Source organism: Mytilus californianus, unplaced genomic scaffold, assembly GCF_021869535.1.
Source record: "Mytilus californianus isolate M0D057914Y unplaced genomic scaffold, xbMytCali1.0.p SCAF_2, whole genome shotgun sequence".
Lineage (NCBI taxonomy): Eukaryota > Metazoa > Mollusca > Bivalvia > Mytilida > Mytilidae > Mytilus > Mytilus californianus.
This window is the reverse complement of record NW_026262668.1, coordinates 72,979,791-73,001,994: the sequence shown is the minus strand read 5'-3', so window position 1 is coordinate 73,001,994 and position 22,204 is coordinate 72,979,791. Positions and strand designations below refer to the sequence as shown.

General features: G+C 30.8%; 1 protein-coding gene across 1 annotated transcript; it reads left to right on the top strand.

Moving 5' to 3' along the window:
• Positions 1 to 1,265: 1,265 nt before the first annotated feature.
• Positions 1,266 to 20,991, top strand: LOC127728135 (zinc finger MYND domain-containing protein 19-like). Its single transcript, XM_052235377.1, has 6 exons — positions 1,266 to 1,450; positions 12,423 to 12,589; positions 13,401 to 13,602; positions 14,379 to 14,445; positions 15,165 to 15,261; positions 16,433 to 20,991. Exons 1-6 carry the CDS (start codon positions 1,400 to 1,402, stop codon positions 16,536 to 16,538), a joined length of 690 nt encoding a protein of 229 aa, XP_052091337.1. The 5' UTR covers positions 1,266 to 1,399; the 3' UTR covers positions 16,539 to 20,991.
• The last annotated feature ends 1,213 nt before the right edge of the window (positions 20,992 to 22,204 follow it).

The window sequence follows — 22,204 nt, the reverse complement described above, 5'->3', positions numbered from 1 at the left end:
GACTGTTTTACTTAAGGTTTCCATATATGATGTGCATTTGATTCAAGCTGGAACTATGGCTGTGACCATTGTTATTAAATTTATCAAGCATTGCATGCATTTTTTATATTTCTTTATCTTAAAATGTCCATGTTCAACCAGGAGTAGGATTTCAAGTTTTTGTGTTGGTTGCGTTACGTATTACAGTTTGGTATATACACAATAACATATTTCGACAATATAAAAGATTTCAGTTTGCGTCTTGTTGTTTGAGTGATCTTTCAACAATGACTTGCATTTGTAGACCAATAACGTTTTGATAATGGGGGATCATATACATTTACCATAGTGTCCTGTACAATGTAGCCCTTCTTTAAACCCGTCACTAACTTAAATGTAACTTTTTAAGTATTATAAATATAATAGCACTCTGTAGCACGTCGTTCTTATCAAAACTTTCGTTGTGCACATATCAAAGGATGGTTATTACGACGGTTTACAAAATTCCACACATCATATTTATAAGAAGCAAGTTATTATTTTTTTAATGTGCACGTCTAAATTACAATAAGTTTGTATGAATCGTAATAGGACTCAGTTTCTCTCTTCCATAGATCATCCATACTTTTCCATAACAAAGCTTTTGTTATGATCAAAAGACAGTATCCAGAGCAAAATAATGAATATATTTTATTTTTCATATTTCCGTATTCAGCTGATAAAAGAATTGGTATTTTGCAATAAACAAGTATTTGCAGTCTTGTGTTAAAGTGTGTTACACATCAATTTCTTTGTCAAACTTTCATTTTTTGTTGTTGAAACTTTGGTCGAAGCTTTATCATGACTAAGAGATAATTTCTGAAGCAAAATTTGGAAAAAAATATACATTTATTTTTCAAGTTCAGTATTTAATGAAAGGCGGACTTACATTTTTGTAGTCAACATTTACAGACGGTCTATGATTACATTTTTTTACCTTATAATTTTGTAAACCGGACAGAAGCTATAAATCTGCAAGATCAAGGAATAGCGGTTATTTTTGTTTTTGTTTTGTTAATTCTGTATTTTACTTATAAATAGACTCACTTTTTATAGTTAACTTTACAGTTTTACACTGACAGCAACAATCGCAGGCGAGACACAGGTTTCTGCAAAACCCGTTACGAATGTTTAATTTTCCATGTGCTTATGAACACGTGTTATATGTAAACATAACCTTTGAACTTTCAAGAAAGCTGATAGAAACGTAACTTCCATTGGTTAATCGACCGCTATTTTCCCACGTGGTATGAAAAACCGATAACAATAGAAGAAATGAAAAGTGTGCCAGGATATTGTTAATATTCGTCCAATATGCCAAATTAAGGGACAAGTATTCACGCTATAACTAAGTGAAATATTTTGAATTTGAAGAACACACATGGCAGGATTTAAATTAGGAGTTATCCGGTTAGGAAAAGCGGCAGGAAAAGTAAGTGATGCTCCCAGTTCCGTTCACCGGAACATGAATGAAACATGGCGCTTTGTTGACATAGTAAACAATATTTGCTTAAGGAACACGTCGAATAAATAAAAAAAGCACAATTAATGAATTGTCAAATGCTGTCATTTACTTCATGTACAGAACTACAATAAATTGTACTGAATGCTCCATATCAATGACGCCACTTGTGACACCATCCCCCCTTTTTTCACATGCAGGTATATAAAAATAATATCTTGCACACTATTACGCTGTAAAACAGAAATGTTTCATCCTTAAAATCAAGAATTTACGTCGTTGTAGGAAGGCGTTTAGTATAAAAAGTAATTATTAGAAACAGCCTTTCAAATCTTTCAACGTGTCTTCATTATCAGATTATACGAATTATTCACATTTATAATTATTAGGACTATTTAACAGGCTGATCAAGAAACTTTAGAGAAAGGGAAGGGTTCAGTCTTGCTGCCTCTATGGTTTTTTTTTTAAAGATCACCCCAATCATACTGAATAATTAAAAAAATATATTATTTTTATTGTTTTTTAAGAACCACAGACACTTTGATCTGAAAAAAATACCTATAGTATATACCTAAGTATATATATATTAAGGTATACAGGTATTTAGATGCAATATATATATTAAGGTATACAGGTATTTTTTAAGGGACAAGTGTCTGTGGTGAGATGGTCTTGATGGGGATCCTTTATTACTATATTTCTTAATTCTATTTGTATGGTAATTTTTACACTATTCTTTATATTTTTTGTCCATTTTTCTCTATTCTTTATATATTTAGCACCCGATTATTCTCTATTCTTTATATTTTAGACATATTTTTCTCTATTCTTTATGTATTAAAAATAATATCACTGGTAGTGTTCATAAATGCTCAACATGCTCCAAGTCCAATGAAATATACATTATAAAATTTTAATACTTTCACATGTCATTGTTTCACAATCTTAAAGTTTAGATGCAATACACGTACATATACATATATACATGAACCATCTACGTCATTTGGTCTTTTGTGGAGAGTTTTCTCATTGGCAATCATACCATATCTTCTTAATTTTATAATTTAGATGCAATACATGTACATATACATGAACCTTTTACGTCATTTGGTCTTTTGTGGAGAGTTGTCTCATTGGCAATCATACCATATCTTCCTAATTTTACATGAAGAATTTATTACAGATGTGTAAAACTGATTTGATATTTTAATTTCAAATGTGTATTGATCTTTGAAAATTATAAATTATTAAAAAATTTACAGTCACACAAAGACTTTTTGGTATACTAGTCAGCTGCTGTTAAGTCAATAATTTTGTTTCTTCCCTTCAGCAATCAATTAGCAATACTAGAAATGAACATCTGTCACAGGTAAACATATGTTGGTTACACCTCTGGTTGGTGTATAACTGTCAATTACATTAATAATGTAATCATGGTAATATAAAGCCATTATGGACCAGGACATTGTTATTTACATACATACTGTTGTTAAATTGTAAATTGTTTATTTATTTGTCAGAAAGATAGATAACAGAAAAGTCATATGCAGAAATAAAATTTAAAAATTAAATTTCTAGAGATAATTATTGATGAGTGTGTTTATTTTTTGTACTTTATTTATTGAATGCCATTTACTTTTCTCTAATCTTATTTATTAAATGAAAATAAGAATCTGAAATTTTAGAATTTCTGGCCTTGTACATTCAGACTATTATTTTTATGCCCCTGCCGCGGCGTTACCCTTGTCTGTCTTTACGTACGTCCCAAAATTAGTTTCTGTTCTCTCACTTTAGTTTGTCTCAACTAAATGTTATGAAACTTGTACACAATGCTTATTACCACAAAACACAGATCAATTTCGAATTAGAGTGGTGTCACTTTTACCGTTCTGGAGTTATGTCCCTTTATATATATGGCCAAATTGCTGAATTTTTTGTTTCCATTCTCTTACTTTAGCTTGCCTCAACCAAATGTTATGAAGTTTATACACACTGCTTAATACCATTAAACACAGATCAAGTTGGACTTGGGTGGCGTCAATTTTACAGTTCTCTAGTTTAATATGTCCCTTTATAACATGATATGCAAGAGGGGGCATCATCTTTGTCCCATGGACACATTCTCCATTTATTTTATACTTAAAAAGGCATTAGACCTTTACCTCCATATGATGAATATAGTGTAATTGCCTTTGACGACTTTATAAAATGGTCCATAATCATGATAATGACAAAACAATTGATATAATTATCATGTTTCAGAAGTATCATTAACAATTGAGATTCAAACATGAAAAAAATCATGCCAGGAAAATATAAAAATTTTGACATATACATAATTTTCTTAGAATTGGATGTCTTTTGAACAAAGATTAATGATATTATGAATTACTATTGTAGGAATATTTTTATTTCTGACCTTTAACATTATCATAATCCTTTTTTCATAGTACTGTATGTACAGTCACTGATAAATAAACATTGTCTATGGTCATACTTAAAAATTAAACATCCTTATTAAATGAGAATAGAATAGGCTTATCTTGATAGGATTGCAGGTATCTTTAATAAAGATGATGTTAAAAGGAATTATTTTCACAAATGAATGAAAAATTGATATCTTGTTGAATAAACATTTTTTTATCCCTAAATGGTGCATTTTTTGCAACAACAAAAAATTAACATATTTAAAAAAATGTGGTTATATCAGGTTGCATTTAAAATAAACTTTTCTACATTTTTGGAAATTTTTAAAGACCTGATTAGTTTGTCATTATGAAAATCATGGAATTGCTTCAGATAATTTTATAAAATGGCCCATAATGACAAGACCATTGATAAAACTTCTCATGTTATACAAAATATAAAATTTCATTTGATTTCATTTAGATTCATCCCTGGAAAAAATCATACTAGAAAATATAAAAATCTCCACTATTAATGTATTCACTTTTCTTTTATTATTAGATTATGTTTACTTAAATTTTGAGTCTTGAATAATTAATAAATTAAATATGTAGTATCTACATATTATAAGACCCCCTACAGATCCATAGAGGGTTAGCAAAATCCATAGGGGGTAAGGCCAAAGGCCAAATCTCCAATGGATTTTACTAACCCTCAATGAATCCATAGGGGTCAGTAGTGAACCGTATAACGATTTTATCGCACACAGGACTTTTCCTGCCAAGTTTTGTAAAAAAAATAAACAGTAAAATACAATAACAATAATAGATGACGTCACCATTAATAGTAGACGTTACGTCATGAACACCATATGAAATCTACTAACCCCATACGAATCAATAGGGAGTCACCACGTGACGGTGTTAAACCAATCATAATGTCACTAATTTACCCGAAGTGCGATTGTACATTATGTACATATGATGTCTTGTCTGTATGTCCCATCTTATTATGGGAGAGGACCTATTTTTTTCAAATTGAAATTTACTTGAATTAAGGTAATAATTCTCTAATTAATTTGTAGGAAGATCTTAATGCCTGACCTTTAATCTTATCATAGTTATTACCATAATCCTCTTTTCATTGTTTGGACAGTCATTGATAAATAGATATTGTCTATGATCTAAGCTTTGATATGGACAATCATTGATAAATAGACATTGTCTGTGATCAAACTAAGCTTTGATATGCATCCTCATTAAAATTTAGAAAAGCTTACTAGATAATCCTAGATAAGATTGCAAGTGACATTAATGTTGATGAGGACTGTAAAGGGGAATATTTGCAGGAAATAATATAAAACTGATTTTACAATGAATGAAAAATAACTTCATCTCTTTAATGGTGAATTTTGCATGCATTTAAATGCACTAATACAAAACAAAGAAAATAATGACATTTTTCATACAAAAAATATATGACATAAAAAGTGTAATCATGTTGCATGAAAAAAAACCTTTATATGTCTTTCATCATACTTTGATCATTTTCAAGACATCCTTTATCTCCCAGTATGATCTTCATGTAATTGCTTCTGATGACTTTATAAAATGCTCCATTATGTCAAATAAAATTGATATAATTAGTCATTTAGTTTTTGTTCTTATACCAAATTAAAAGATTAGAACCATTGACAATTGATAATAATGATTGAGATTCATTCCTGAAAAAATTCGACTAGCTAGATATCAAAGTTGAGACATTTTTTCCTCCATTTGAAGTTTTCAAAAAGGATATGGATATTACTGATTTTCACATTGATTTTATAGGAATATCTTTATGTCTAACCTTTAACGTTATTACTGAAAGGCATATATAATCCTCACTTGATTATTTCAACAATGAAACAATCAGTGATAAATACATGTATATATTGTATATGGTCTAACTCTGATTGAAAAGTTAGTATCTATATTAAACCAGAATAGTCTTATTCTAGATGGGATTGCAGTAGTCATTGCAATCTCTGCTGTCAAGTGAATAGCCTGTTACCTGGTTACAGCACAATCATTTTTTTTAATGCAAAATATTGTTACTTGTAGCAACATATTTTTTAAAATATATATATGTAATTTTTCTATTCTTGAAATGCTGCTTGAAGCATATACAATTATGATAAACTTTAAAGGAAGTAACATATTTTTACATTATCATGATTAACGATAGTAGAAATATATATCAACAACATGGATAAGGTTTACACAGATTAACAAGTCTCTTTGTTGATTATATATGGTGTTGTTATAGTTTTAAATATTCATTTTGTCCGTTATTTTAACAAGTATAATATATGATCAAGCAATTGTTCAAGAAAGGACAAAGAAAGTTTAAATACTTCACTTATTTGCTTTCTTTCCCTTAGTTAAAGTGAGTTTCAAATTATCGATGAAGTTAAATGATAAAGTGAAAATTATTGGTAGGAAAAATTCCTTAGTGATTTCTGAGTGACTGCCAGCAAATACAAATTTAGAAAACCAATCAAGATCCGGTCCTAGCCTGTTTTGGTAAATTTGATAAGAATGTGAAAGGTAATACAATATAGATAAAAATAGTTACAATAAATGATGTCAGTTTTCCAAAACAAGAAATGTATGTAAATGTTTGTGTTGGTTTGTACCTGATATGTGAATTTGTATACATCTGTAGCATGTATAGTTGAGACTTGTTGTATTATTGCAGTTTCCATAGTACATGTAACATGTAACTACAAAATAGTGTATTTTTATGACATTGACACTTTTTTTAATTTTGATTATTAGTTGAAAGTATACAAGGGCATCACAGTGAAGAAGGTAAAAGATAAAAAAAATCACAGCCCAACTATTTTATCTAAAAAGCAGAATAAAACTATCAGATTGTCTCAAAATCCAATGTTACTATGGTAAAGTGAGAAATTTTGTGAGTGGTGTTTTTCTGCCAATTATTTTTTGCTATTATGATAAAGTTTATGAATATACCCTTGCATAAATTTGATCCTTAAGAAAGATAGTAACCAAAGACAAAAATTGAAACCCTGTGCCCTAGAAATTAAAAACTATAGCCAACAGAAAAACCCTCTTTGAAGTATGGAAATGCACAATGTACATTTTGAACTTGCTTCACACATATTTACAATTGTCTTGCCTCTGTACACTAGCTCACTATCAGCATTAAATAATATAAAGATCTTTATAGAAAAAAAAATAGAACAAAATAATATCATTTCTAGTAGAAGTTATTTTAAGTCTATACATTGAAAAGCCATTACCAAATTAACTTCCATTTGTAACAACAAAAACAGAAACATTCTTAACATTCAGTAGTCATGCTTATAGTCCTTATTAGTACAAACATTTTATGACATTTAGTTTTACTATGTATTTCATATAAAATGATTAGGACATATACAATAAATACATATACATAATCTGATTTGAAAAAAAAAAAAAAAAAAATTTTACCTTAAGACCAAAGTGGACACAGCCAAAGCTCCAAGGAGCCCTAGCCTCCATTTTAGATCCTAGCCAAAGCTTTTAATTGTTCCAGCCAAAGCCTACATTGGGTCCTAGCCAAAATAATGGGTCCCAGCCAAAGCATCAAATTGGTCTCAGCAAAAGCTTCCAATGAGTTTCTGACAGCCAAAGCTATATAGTGATTAGAACACATAAAAATTCTAAAGTAGTAAGATTGTTGTTTGATATAGGTCCAGTGACAAATATTTCATGCTAACTGTTGAATGAAATTTAAGAAATCCAAACTGATCCCAGATTGATAAATAAAGTCTCACAATTTTTAGATAAAAATTGCAGAAGGATGACCCAAGAATTGTTTTGACTGCTACTTTAAATGGTATGGTCAGCAATTCAGCTAATTTACACTAATGATATAATTGTACTTGTAGTGGGGCTTCTACTTTTTATACGACCGCAAAAATTAAAAATTTTTTGGTGGTATATTGGTATCACGTTGTCGTCCGTAGACAGATGGTTTCCGGATAATAACTTAAGTATAAGTAAACAGAAATCAATAAAATTTTAACACAAGGTTTATAACCACTAAAGGAAGGTTGGGATAGATTTTGGGGGTTGTGGTCCCAACTGTTTAGGAATTAGGGGCAAAAAAAGGGGCCCAAATAAGCATTTTTGTAGTTTCCAGACAATAACTTGTGTTAAAGTGTATGGATCTCTCTGAAATTATACCACAAGTTTCCATACAACAAAGGGATGGTTAGGATTGATTATGGGGGGGGGGGGGGGGTATGGCTCAAACCATTTAGGAATTAGAGGCAAAAAAGGGGGAAAAACAAGTTTTTTTCTGGTGAAAGGACAATTAAGACAATTTAAAGCAGTCTAAGGGAGGTAATCCAATCCCAATTTATGTTTGATTACCTCCCTTACACTGCTTGTAAATTATGTATTAAGAAAGAGGTGATTAGCTTTCAATTTATTTTTAAAAGTTACTATTAATTAATATTTATTTTAGCCATGACTATGTATGTCATTTTATATTTTAAGACTTGTATGATGTATTTAAAAGGGTAATTATGGTTGCAAATTTTATTCAAATTTGAATTGAGACTATGTCTATATCTTGAGGGAATGATTTATTTTTAGAATAAGGGAAAGGGGGAGGTGAAAAAAAAGGGGGGAGGGGGGTAAATAAGAATTTGGGAGGACTATTTTTTCTCATTTCAGATTTCAGAAATTAAAAAGAAAATTTCTTCAAATATTTTTTTTGGGGGTTAATATTCAACAGGATAGTGTATTGCACAAAAGCAAAAAAATGGGGTCAATTTTATTTAGGGGGGGAGGGGTCAATTCGCAACAGCATAGTGTATTGCACAAAAGCAAAAAATTGAATATAAATTCAAATCATATAACCAATTTTTATACGACCGCAAAAAATTTTTTGTGGTCGTATATTGGTATAACGTTGGCGTCATCGTCGTCCGAAGACACATTAGTTTTCGCACTCTAACTTTAGTTTAAGTAAATGGATCTCAATGATATTTTACCATAAGGTTCAATACCACAAAAGGAAGGTGGGGATTGATTTTGGGGGTTATGGTACCAACAGTTATGGAATTAGGGGCCAGAAATAAGCATTTTTGTAACTTCCAGACATAACTTGTGTGTAAGTGTATGGATCTCTCTGACATTGTACCACAAGGTTCCATATCACAAAGGGAATGCTGGGATTGATTTTGGGGGTAATTACCTCCAAATTTTAGGAATTAGGGGCAAAAAAGGGGCAAAAGACAAGCATTTTTCTAGTTTCATGACAATAACTTGTGTGTAAGTTTATGGATCTCTCTGACATTGTATCGCAAGGTTCCATATCACAAAGGAATGCTGGGATTGATTTTGGGGGTAATTGCCTCCAAATTTTAGGAATAAGGGGGCCAAAAAGGGGCAAAAAACAAGCATTCTTCTAGTTTCATGACAATAACTTGTGTGTAAGTGTATGGATCTTTATGAAATTGTACTACAAGGTTCCATATCACAAAGGGAAAGCTGGAATTGAGTTTGGGGGTAATTGTCCAAAAATTTTAGGAAAAAGGGGCCAAAAAGGGGCCAAAAATAAGCATTTTTCTAGTTTCCAGACAATAACTTGTGTTCAAGTGTATGGACCTCTCTGAAATTGTACTGCAAGGTACCATACCACAAAGGGAAGGCTGGAATTGATTTTGGGGGTAATTCCCTCAAAATTTTAGTAATTAGGGGCCATAAAAGGGCAAAAAAACAAGCATTTTTCTAGTTTCAGGACAATAACTTGTGTGTAAGTGTATGGATCTTTATGAAACTGTACTGCAAGGTTCCATATCACAAAGGGAAAGCTGGGTTTGAGTTTGGGGGTAATTGCCCTAAACGTTTAGGAATTTGGGGCAAAAAAGGGGCAAAAAAACAAGCATTTTTCTAGTTTCCAGACAATAACTTGTGTTCAAGTGTATGGATCTCTCTGAAATTGTACTGCAAGGTACCATACCACAAAGGGAAGGCTGGGATTGAGTTTGTGGGTGATGAATCATAAGGGGTTCAAAAAATTTGGGGGGGGATTTTTTTTTCCTTTTTTTTCTTTAAAATTTTCCATTTTAAATTGGTTATTTCTGATTTATATATAAAAGCAAATAATAATGATATGGTTTGAATAGGTAAATTAAAATTTTTTAAGTTCTTAGACCACTTTCATTCTGTGTCAGAAACCCATGCTGTGTCAAATATTTAAATACAATCCAAATTCAGTGCTGTATCAAGCTTGAATGTTGTGTCCATACTTGCCCCAACTGTTCAGGGTTCGACCTCTGCGGTCGTATCAAGCTGCGCCCCAGCGGAGCATTTTATTAAGTTCTGTGACTACAGTTATTCTGTGGCAGAAACCTATTATGTGTCAAATATTTAATTACAATCCAAATTCAAACCTGTATCAAGCATGAATATTGTGTCCATTTTGGCCCCAACTTTTCAGGGTTGGACATCTGCGGTCGTATCCAGCTGCGCTCAGAGAAGCAATTTATTTTTAAATTACAAGAAACAAGAAATTAATTTAGAAAAGAATCTAGACGATAGGACAGAAGACAAAACATGTATATGTGATTGAGAAGGTTCAAGGGACATTAGTTACATGTACTGATTAATGGGGAAAATATGAATAACAAGAAGAAGAAAACAAGGCAAAATTTTGATAGAAGAGAAATGGGAGGAAGATAATTTTATCCCCCTTTTTCCTTATTCAAACATGGCAAGGAAATTCATATCACCATTTCATGACTGTCCACTTCAAAAGTATCAACAAGTTATTGACTCGGGGTTTTCTCCCTTTATAATATCAATATTGACCGATTTCATAGGAGAGATTTTATATTGATTTCAGTATTTTAATAGTCAGACCTGATCTAGATAGAGTATTGTAAGGGTGTGTTTTATAAACTTAGTCATGAAAGATAATTTTTATCAGTTGTTATCTGGCATTGTATTGATCAAAACTTTACAAATATCATGGTCAGATAATATTATCTAATGTCTGGTAATCATTATACATGTAATCCTAATGGCTTACTTTTTGAACGCATATATAGTTTATAATGTTGATAAGTGAATTGTATATATAATGTTGGTACTTAAGTTAAAAATGTATTTGAATTGATGAATGCGCATTTCTTTAACAAGTTATTTATTGAATATTCACATCAGAAAATAAAAAAAAAAAGAAATTGTTTACTTTCCTTGGTCATTGAATTAAATATAATCAATGGTGATTTTTAACTACATAAAGAGTTGAGAGATTAATGTAACTCTGCAGATGGTGCCACAAATTTAAATGGAATAACAGTTAAATCAATCTAATTAAAATTAAATTAAAATTAAATCTCTGTACTCCTCATTTTTTTATGGTTGGTTGCTCCAAGATTTATTTTTATAATTAGATTGCAGTTAAATTGACACATGTTCACTTCATCTGGGACTTTACTTTTCTGGTTCTCAATTTGACTGGATCTGTTTCTTTTTTTGCAATGAGTCATGATAGCTACCTATAAATCTATCGGGAAAATATGGATGAAAAGATTACTTTCTTTCTAGATTCTTCTGCTATCTGGTTCAAACCATATAAAAGTTTACAAATCAAAACTCACAGCTCTTCCAATCATTGAACTCTATATTTCTCCCTTGGAACAGTCTTAATATATTGTTAACCAGAAAATGAACACATTCAGGTCTGGTGCAGGATAACTTACCATAGCATCAGAGAAAGTCCAGTCTTTATTTTTTCTTTCAACCTTATTCTGAATTAGAAAATATTTGTAATAATTGTTTTTTCGTCTGTTTTTTTATGATCAACCTTATTCTTAATTAATATTTGATATACAAAATGTTTTTAAGCTTACTTTTCACTGAGAGTGCTATGACAAGCTGCTTTGAGGTGTGAAAGTTTTCTCATGATAAATGAATTTTCACTTTCAGAGATATGCAGCAGTGCTTTTTGGCAAGAATTTTTCCTCAATATTTGATTTGATTTCCCCTCATGAATATCTTCATGTACCCCATATACCATCACTTATTTTGTACTGGACAAACACACTTGTTTTTCAAAATAAATGTTTTCAAAGACTAAGTAGTAATTTTTAGGTATGTGTACCAGTACATGTATATGTTACATTTATATATGTGTATTTGTTAACATTATATGTACTGGTATCAGTCTTCTTGGATGCTTTATTCGTATTAAACTCAAAGAGTTCCTTGTTCAAACTTTTGAAGGCATCATGTATGCATGCATTAATAAAAAAACAGCATAAGTAACAATTTGAATAACCAAGTTTTGATTTCCCAGTCAGGATTCAGGATCCTGTGCATATGCCAGGCAACTATCTGAATGACCCAATTATTTTACCATTAACTGTAAGATTACATTTGATGTCACAGGATAAAAGGCGGGAAGACATCATGACTGAAATAGATAATAAATTTATGTGTTTTCAAATTTACTTTTTTCATTACAGATAAAATATTCCCTTTTAGACGAACAGGATGTGTCGCTAATTAGACGATATGGCTTTCAGGCCCACGTAGATATGGATCGAGATGGTAACGGTGCCAAGATATATGCCTATGCATACGACCTGTTAAAAGGAAAGTCCTCAATGCAGTCACTTCATAATATGTTATGGTAAGATAAATGTCAAATTTTATCTCTTCAAGGAAGTTTAAGTAGACATGTATCATGCAAAGTACATATACATGTAACAGGTTAAAAGAATAGGTTTGATTGGTGATTGCATTATTTTCGTAATATATATCTACATGTATGGTATTGGGTGAACTTGATTATAACAGGAATATGATAAGAAAGTGACTGAAAGGGAGGAATACCATTCCGCCCATTATCAAAATTGTCATTTGGTAGCTTGCCAACTAAAAATAACAGGTATACTGCAATTTAAGAATATATGTATGAAAAAATGGTTACTTTCAATTCAATAAGACATCAAACAAGAAAAGTAACAAGAATTAAAATTTGAATGTCACCATATGTCACTCAACAGTATCAAAGGACTCAAACCATATGGCTGGTCCCTGGTATTGGTACAATTCACACAAGTTCAGAATCACTGTTGATGTTGAAAATTCAATGTGATTCTGAATGTTGGTGATTGGGGTGATTCATATGTATGTACAATATATATATGGTGATATATGATGGTGATGTAAATCATGGTATCACCTCCAGCCACCAGCATCCCCCTCTTTCACAATGAATCAGTCTTCCCGGGGTACACTAGACAGTATTTATTATATATTTGGAATAATCTTTTTTTCTGTAGGTACAGCATGTATTTACTAAGGTTTTTACAAGGGGTTTCACTTATGATAGTGATTTTGGAATATTATCACTAGTTTTTGTTTCCTACAAAAAAATAAATTATTGAATGACACTACACTGTGTATACACAACAATAATTATATTTTTATTCTTGCAGGGAGAAATATCGAGGTGGCATTGCTCCAGGATTCAAAGTTGTCCATCTGAATGGTATCACCGTTGACAACAGGTTAAATAACCTCGCACTTATCCCTGAAGATTTTCCTGTGGATATGGTTGAAGAGCCATCAACAAAATCTAGAGAACAGAGTCTGTACTGGTTAGCTGTACAGCAGTTACACATAGCTCCATTACAATGTGTATGTTTTAGTATTTTCTTTCAACACTGGTTTTACTGCTGCATGGGAGAAGTCAATGTAACCATATTTCTATAGCCAACTCAACCCTTTCGATCCTGCATAGTCAAAATTTAATGAATAAATCCAGGGATCTCGTTATATATCCCAAGAAACAAACTGTAAATATCATCAAAAACATGATATAACACCTATATTTTATTAGAAAATGTAAAAAAAATTATAAAAGGGGGGGGGAATCAAAATTGTATCTGAAAACACTATGGCCACATGAAAAAGACAAACAACAGTCCATACAACACTGAACAAAACTAAAGATTGCTACACAACCCCACCAAAACCTAGGATGAACACATGTGCTCTGGAAGGGTTAGCTGATCCTGACAAATACATGTAATGAAAAGAGACATCAACAATTTTTCAGACCAGGGATCTGAATTGGATGAGGCACATACATGTACATATAACAATGAAACATGAATAAAATGAATTTATGAGTACATGTATTTGAGAAAAAACTATAAAATTCTTTATGATAATGATTCCAAAGGATGCACTGCATGTGGTAAGATCAGAAATTAAATTTAAAAAATACAGCACAACAGCATGAAAATACAAACCTAAAATCTTATGAATGCTTGTATTAGGCTCAAAGCTTGCTCCATATATTGAAAATAGAAATCGCATGCCCTTGTACACTGAAATATGCAACTGTGTAATTGTAATATCCATTTATAAATGTAGTTTTATGTTTCATAAAGGTTTTTGTTTTCTTTCAGCAAAATCCAATAGAAATCCAAAAGCACAAGTTTTATGATAATAATGGTCATGATGTATACTTAGAAGGTAAATTTAATAAAATCAAATGGTAGCTTGATATACCCTAAACAATATGTCTTTCACACATTTTATGTTTGAATGAGCATCCAGATGTGCTCTAACCATATGTTAGGTCACATCTTTATTAACTCTGATGGTATCCTCCGGTCTCCTAAATTGGTCATTACCTAAAAATGAACACATCTTTTGGAATCAATTTTTCACTGAAATTTGTTGTCCATGACCTCACTTCTGATAAATTTTATGTAACAGAAAAGGACAGCTTCTTTCATTTTCAAGTATCATCTGTTCCTGACTGAGTTCAGTTTGTATGGCTGTTTAGTATTCTAACTTTTACAAAGCTATCCAAATCAAAACAATTATTTGAACAGCATTGTAGACACAAATTTAAACAGAAACACATGATTGGAGAAAAAAATCATTATTGTTGTCTGCTACTAAGGTCATATGGTCAGTTTACAACTGGTTATATGTGCATATGATATGATATTACATATAATAATCTTGTTATACTTATCAACTTTATTCGATTCAATTTGAGCTACATTTCATGTGTAAAATACACGTTTCTTTAATACAACTTACCACTTATGGTCTTACATTTCCCAACCGAGTAAATTTGGTTTTGGTTTGTGATTAACTATGTCAGTAACTGTTATATTGACTTGAGAAAGAATATGATATATAGTATACAATAAGCATCAATGTACATCATTGTTTTACAGAGGACAGTATTTATTATGAGTGTCACTATCCCCCTTGTACCAACATGGAGAAACATATCAGACAGTTCAGCATATGTGGACGTTGTCAACAAGTCAGGTAAATAATATCAAATAACAGTAGATGCAAAAATAAAGAGATGATACCAAGGGGACAATAAAAAATCATTAGTAAAAAACTAGACAACACCATGACCAAATAGACAAACAACATCAAAACGTACAAGCATTGCATCAATGAGACAGCAACCCAAAATCATGATAAAAATCAAACAGACATGCAGAGGTTAAAACAGACCTTATCACTACTCAGGAATCTACAACACTTGGCCTGAAAATGTGGGACTGTCCCTCTGTCCTTCCGTCTCATGAAATTTCAGTTGCATTTTTCTCAGATACTACAAACCAGAGCTTCCTAAAATTTGTTATATGGCTTCATTTAAACATACAATACGGTGTGACATGGTTTCAGGTTCATTGCTCATGAACTTTCTGTTAGAAAAGGCCATTAATGAAATTTTTCGTCACATTTTTCTAGGGAACTACAAATAAAACCTTCCTTAAATTTGTTATCAGGCTTCATGTGAACATCATTGAACATGCTTTTCCATGTAATGAGTTTTCAGAATAATTTCTGATCAACTTCCTGTTAAACAAATATTTAAAGCAGGGCAGTTCTATTTGTTTTTATTTCATTTATGGACTGACTTCACCAAAGCTGAGCCTAAAACCTCAGAAGTTACTGTCTTATTTATATGACAATCAAATTAATTTATGTGTACTTGTAAAATTCTTAATCATAAAATTCTTTATTGTGTGTTTCATCTTTCTATGCAATGTTTTTTCGTGATAACTTAAGTCATATTTGACTGATCCCTGTGAAATTTAAAGACAATCATCCTAGGCACAAAGTGAAGGTTTTTAGTCATAACATGCCAAAGGGGCCAACAATTGCACTTTTGCATGGTGCATAGAATTTAGTGTGTGAACATTTTTGATGGGATATTATTAGTGGCCATCCTCTCTGTATTCTGTCAGTAGATTTTATTAGCTCATTTGGTTTCCCAAATTGGTAAAGTTTCATTTTAAGTCCAGTCCTAATGTGGTTTTTTAAATTCTATAATTTCAACATACAAATATATATGGTCAATCAGATTTGTGGGGCTATTATAGTTTAGAGCTGTCATAGACCAAACTGCTCAAAATTCCATAAATAATTATTACCACTTTATGTGAATGGTAAATTATTAAATGGTTACATTTCTTTGCAGGTATTGTGGTACAATTTGTCAACAGCAAGATTGGCCTGTCCACAAGACTTACTGCATTGAACGACCACCTGTAGATACAGACACAGAGAGTTTACCTGACAGATGAAAGTGGATCCTCTAATCCTTTAATTACGTTGTATAATCAGTGGATTTACCAGTTATCTGTCCACAGGAAACTGCTTCACACCATAGTTGTTACACTGAAATCATGAGTGTAAACTCTTACAGCAAAAACCATTCATTTGATAACCTTTTTTTAAGTGGTACATTCTGTTTTGGTCTTTATTTTGTTTCAAAAGCTTTTTAAATTCTTTGTTATTCTGTGTGGCTATGGCATTTAGTGTTACCAGTGTCTGACATACTGTCATTTCATCCTCTGAAATCCAACAGATATCTGGGCTTTTTTTCTTCTTGCCTGAAGTGAGCTTGTTTTTGATTTATAAAGTGTAAAATATTAGCTTCAGATTGAGTTAATGAATTAAAGCTCTTGTACATTAAAAATTTTAATAGCATATAAGGTATTTTTGTCCTCCTTACACATCTATTTAAAAAAATTGTAGTTATAATTGTTACAATCAAAATTGCCTAGTTTAAACAAGGTTACCTTCCATATAGATAATTTTGATTTCCTTAGCTATCAGTTTTGACCATACTGAATAGAAATGAACCACTTTCAAATTAAATTGGTAAATAAATGGTTTTTGCTGCAAGTGTTTTGGAAACCTATATACTTTATAGTGCTTAATATCTGCAACGGGTGTTAATTCTAGTTTCTTTGAACTTATTGAAAAAAGTAAGACTTAAAATTGACCTCATGATGAAATCCTTATATATATTTGCATTGTCAATGCAGTGTTTTGCAGAAGTGACTGATAATCTTATAGTTGAGATCTAATGAAGAACAATCACCATTGTTTCCAAATATGACAAATGGCATAGGAAAAGCAGATCTTTATTTCAATCATATGTAGAAAATGAAAATTATAATTGATCTAGAATTTTTTAAATTTGAAGAAAGCTAAATAAGTATATTGTAAACTGGTTTGTGTGACTAAAGTATTGAGAACAACATAGAAAGTAAACAAGAAATATCTTTCACATTTTGAATGAGAAAATAGCAAATGCAGTACACACATGATAATTCCGTGTAAAATTACTCATAGTGACAATGTTTCAGTGTGAACACTAGCTAGTGATTGTGGGTATTTCATTCTGAAATTCCTGTCTGAATATTCAATAGATATTATATATATGACAGGGTCACAAATCAAGATGTTTTCAGTTCCAGTCACCTTGTTTCAGATTGATTCAACCAGCACCAACAAAAGTGATGTTTTGAGTAAATCACCGTGTGTGTACTGCATATGCCAAATGTGCTGTCTTTTTAGCATCTCACAGTTTGGTGCTTTTTTCCTTGATCATTTGCATTTATGATTGGGTCATTCTCATTTCACCTTCACAAAAAATTAAATGCTTTAATATTTATTTTGTTGCTGGTTTGTGTGTTAACATTTTATTTAACAAGAATCTAATTTTAATGTTGTTATAGTAACAGATTTAACTCTTCAGTGTTGCACTTTATTTTGTTTATTTACATATTAATATTAATTATTTTATTTTATATACGTAAAAATTGTTTATTTTAGTTTGTCTTTGATACATTTTAAATGTTATATTTGATTGGCATAAACATGTCATATGATAATTATGAAATATTATACACGTAAATGTGTACATGTATTTAATTTGGTAGTTATGAAATTTTATGTACAAAAATGTATATTTAAAATTTTATAAAATTTGTGGATAATTAAATTTTCAAAGACAAACTTAATTTATTTATTATTATATTTTGTTGCTTTAACATGATGCATGTGTTTATTGTGTGTAAACTAGTCATATATATTAACGCCAACTAATCATGCCATTTTGATAACAATATGTCTAATTTACTAGTCAGATTTTTACATTTCTGTCTCTTGTTTCTGTTTTTACTGAGGGCTATTCCAGAAAAATATGTAGGGGAGGGGGGTTGGAAGGCAGTTTGTTTCAGCACACACCACCCAGACAATTGTAATTGAGAATCATAGTGCATTATTGTGTGAAAAAATGCTCTGATACCCATCACCCATGTATTGTTATTATTAAGTGCCTTCCAATCTCCAACCCCCCCATACATTTTTTTTCTGGAATAGCCCTGACTTAGGAAAAGTCATTTTAGATATACCTATTGAGTATATTTACTTCTTCGGTAATTAATTTCATATTGAAGTTTTATTTATGTTTCAAACAACTGAGGGACAGGAAGCTCCTCCAGAATTCCAGTAATGTTGACTCACTTTAATTCATTGATAGATTATAACCAGTTTTTAGTATTTTACTGAAAAATTGTTGGATCATGGATATTTGAAACCATTTCTTTTTTTAAAAGAATTTTCAGATTACAAACAAATGACAAACTGACCTTTTGTTAGATATTATATTTCTTTGTTTTAGATAACCATTAATTCAACAGAAAATGTATGCTTCAATAAAGTTTATACAGATTATCTTAAAGTAACATTTTTCAAGGTCTTTCCTTGTATCAGTCAAACTGGTTCATGGAGTCATCTGGGGCAAATAGTAGAGAATACTAAAAACTTCTTTCAACAATTTTAGTCGTTTTGACAATTTGACAATTTTTAGTATGTTTTGATATCACCATGTTGATAATCTATATCGTGATTTTGGTTAAGACATTTTATTTCTGTTATTTGTTTAAGAACTGTATAGCATATGATTCAGTTTATAGAAAAAAAAAACCAGTCTAGATATGGCTGTTTGTTAAAACTTAAAAGCTATGCACAGGAATCTAATGCATAGTTATTTTTTAAAAGGGAGGTAATTCACTATTACTTATTTTCAAATCAATTAACCACCATCTTGGATTCTTGCAACTAGACATTTTTTCCAGCAAAATTACTTCAAGGAACAATCACCTTTAATGTCATGATGCTGTCACCCTGACTGCCTTCTGCAGATATATTTTAAACTCTATGAAAATTCAAACTTTCAAGAATCGCAGCCTAGTCTAGAGAGTTGTACCTAAAAAAAAATCTGGTTTTTTGCTCACTTCTCCCCATTAAATTGTATGAGAAAGAAGTTTTTAACAAGGTAATATATACACACCTTAAAATTGTACTTCAAACAATAGCCCCTTTTGAATGATACAAAAGTTACAAAAAATATAGTAATTACAGTCATTTCTCAGTTTTCTTTTGTTTTAAATTCTGATTAGTTCCCTTTTACTTTAAGATTAGCAAGATTTGTAATAGAAAAATCAGCATTTAACACTAATGATAATTATTTTCCGATATATAGTTAAGAATAGTTGTTGTGATTTACTAACTCTGCCATATATGTTTGACGTGTAGTGTGCCATTAACAAAACTAGTGCAATATATAAACAGACATTCCAAATAATATCATTCCAGTATTTGATTACATAGACAGTAGCAGTTATACATGGAAAATATACAATCAAATGTACAAAATGTTGACAACATATTTTAGAGAATTTGAACTTGGATTGTTCATAGGTAATGTTTATTTTTTGTTTATAAAACATGAAGGCCTAGGCTTCTTTTATTTAAAAAAATTTCTTTTAAGATTGACATGGACATAATACAGCAAAGTTAAGAGGCATTAGATTATCCAGTCGTGAAAATTGAAGAATACTGATACTTTTTCTTTAACAAAATCGATCTTCTAATTTCAATCATTTTAGGACCAAAGAAAAGTATATACATAAGCTTTCCATATACCCAACTAACTTTAATCTTAAACCTAAACTCATACTAATTTGTGATGGAATAAATATATTAGAAGATTTTATATCATACACCTTATTGCTATTTATTCCAATCCAGATAAGTTCTGAAATTACACAACTTTTTTATGATGTCATAAACCAGTAGAAGCTATTTAAACAATGTATTGTGCATAAAACTGTTCAAAGAGACATGTTTAAACCATGGTAAACACTTTCTTATTACTTTAATTTGTGTTTCACAAAATTAGATCATAAACTATCAAAATTTTAAAATGTTCACTTTCTAAACTTTTTCCTCCTTCAGATCATTACTGATGAACTTTGTTTTTGTAACTCTTGACACAAACAGGAAGTTGTCTAAGTGACGGTTTTTCCAGGAATGGATTAACTTGCGATAAGGTGTATACTGTCAGTTAAAAAAAGGTCAAAATACAGTAGCCTATACTTCATAATGTTTTGTATTAAAAGTTTTAACTAGTTTCTATCAATAAATGCCTAATTACAAGTGGCCTAGTTTCCTGGTAAAGATTATTACATGTATTAAAATATTTTTTTCTGTACACTACACAAATAAAATGCAGATTACACAAAATAATCTACAACATTGCAACCCTTTCATTACCATTTGAACTGAAGGTGCATACTTTATAAAACTGTTATATTCTGTTTATTTATTTATGTTGGTAATCATAGTAACTGTTTATTTAACATATTTACTTATGGTTTGAATAAATTAATTTTGTATTAATGTGTTCTGTTTATATTATCTGTATTTTGGAAAATTACCAAAATTATTTTTATGCCCCACCTAGGGGCATTATGTTTTTCGGTTTGTGCGTCCATTCATCCGTCCCGCTTCAGGTTAAAGTTTTTGGTAAAGGTAATTTTTTGATGAAGTTGAAGTCCAATCAACTTGAAACTTAGTACACATGTTCCCTATGATATGATCTTTCTAATTTTAATGCCAAATTAGAGTTTTGACCCCAATTTCAGGGTCCACTGAACATAGAAAATGATAGTGTGAGTGGGGCATCCGTGTACTATGGACACATTCTTGTTATTGTTATGTTCAGTTCGTAACTGTTTTATCTTTTAGAAAAGTCTTTTGATCTGCGGCATGTGTATTTGGAGATTTGTTGTGTACTTTTGAATATGACCTTTGACCTCAAGGTTAACTTTTTAGAATGACATGATTGTGTCCAGGACTCAGGGCCTTAATTTTTTTTATCTGCAGACAAAGGTGTTTGATGTTTGGTATGTGGGTTCTTCAAACCTGATGTTTGGTATTTGGGTATGTCAAACCAAGACAATGTGTCATGTACCATTTGATATTCCCTTTGAACTTTCTCAGCTACTGTAAATTCAGAAATTTTTGCATGCATTCATTATTGGGAATGATGAATTTCTATTTATCTCTATCATAAGTTTTTTATGGTGGAAATATGGGATAATTTTTTTTAATGACATCAAAGCATAAACACAAATTTGTGAGAGGAAATTTTCATACACACACAAGAATCAAGTAATTTTTTATGGAATCGGTTTGGTCCATACAAACAATCTGGTAAATAATTTAGTTAATATTTTCTCAAGCCCTGTATTTGCAGGTCAGAAAACCAACTGAAACTAACAAAATCTTTTATGATTCCATAAATTTCATTGTTTTCTATCAGCATGAAGTAGATTTTGGCAAATATACAGAGCAAGTCAAGACATAAGTTTTATATGCCAGCTGCTAAGTGGGAGGCACATATAGTTTAACCTTTGTCTGTTCCTTCATGATGCTGAGAAACAATTGTTAATGTTTTCATGTTCCCTTATAATATAACAATGAAGTTCCAAATAGAAGAAATATTCTTGAATATTAATTCTGCTGAAAAAAGTATTACAGTATTCTTCCTGATGGAAAAGAGGGTATAGAGTATTTGTTCAAACAGGAACAGATACTGTAGTATTGTTTA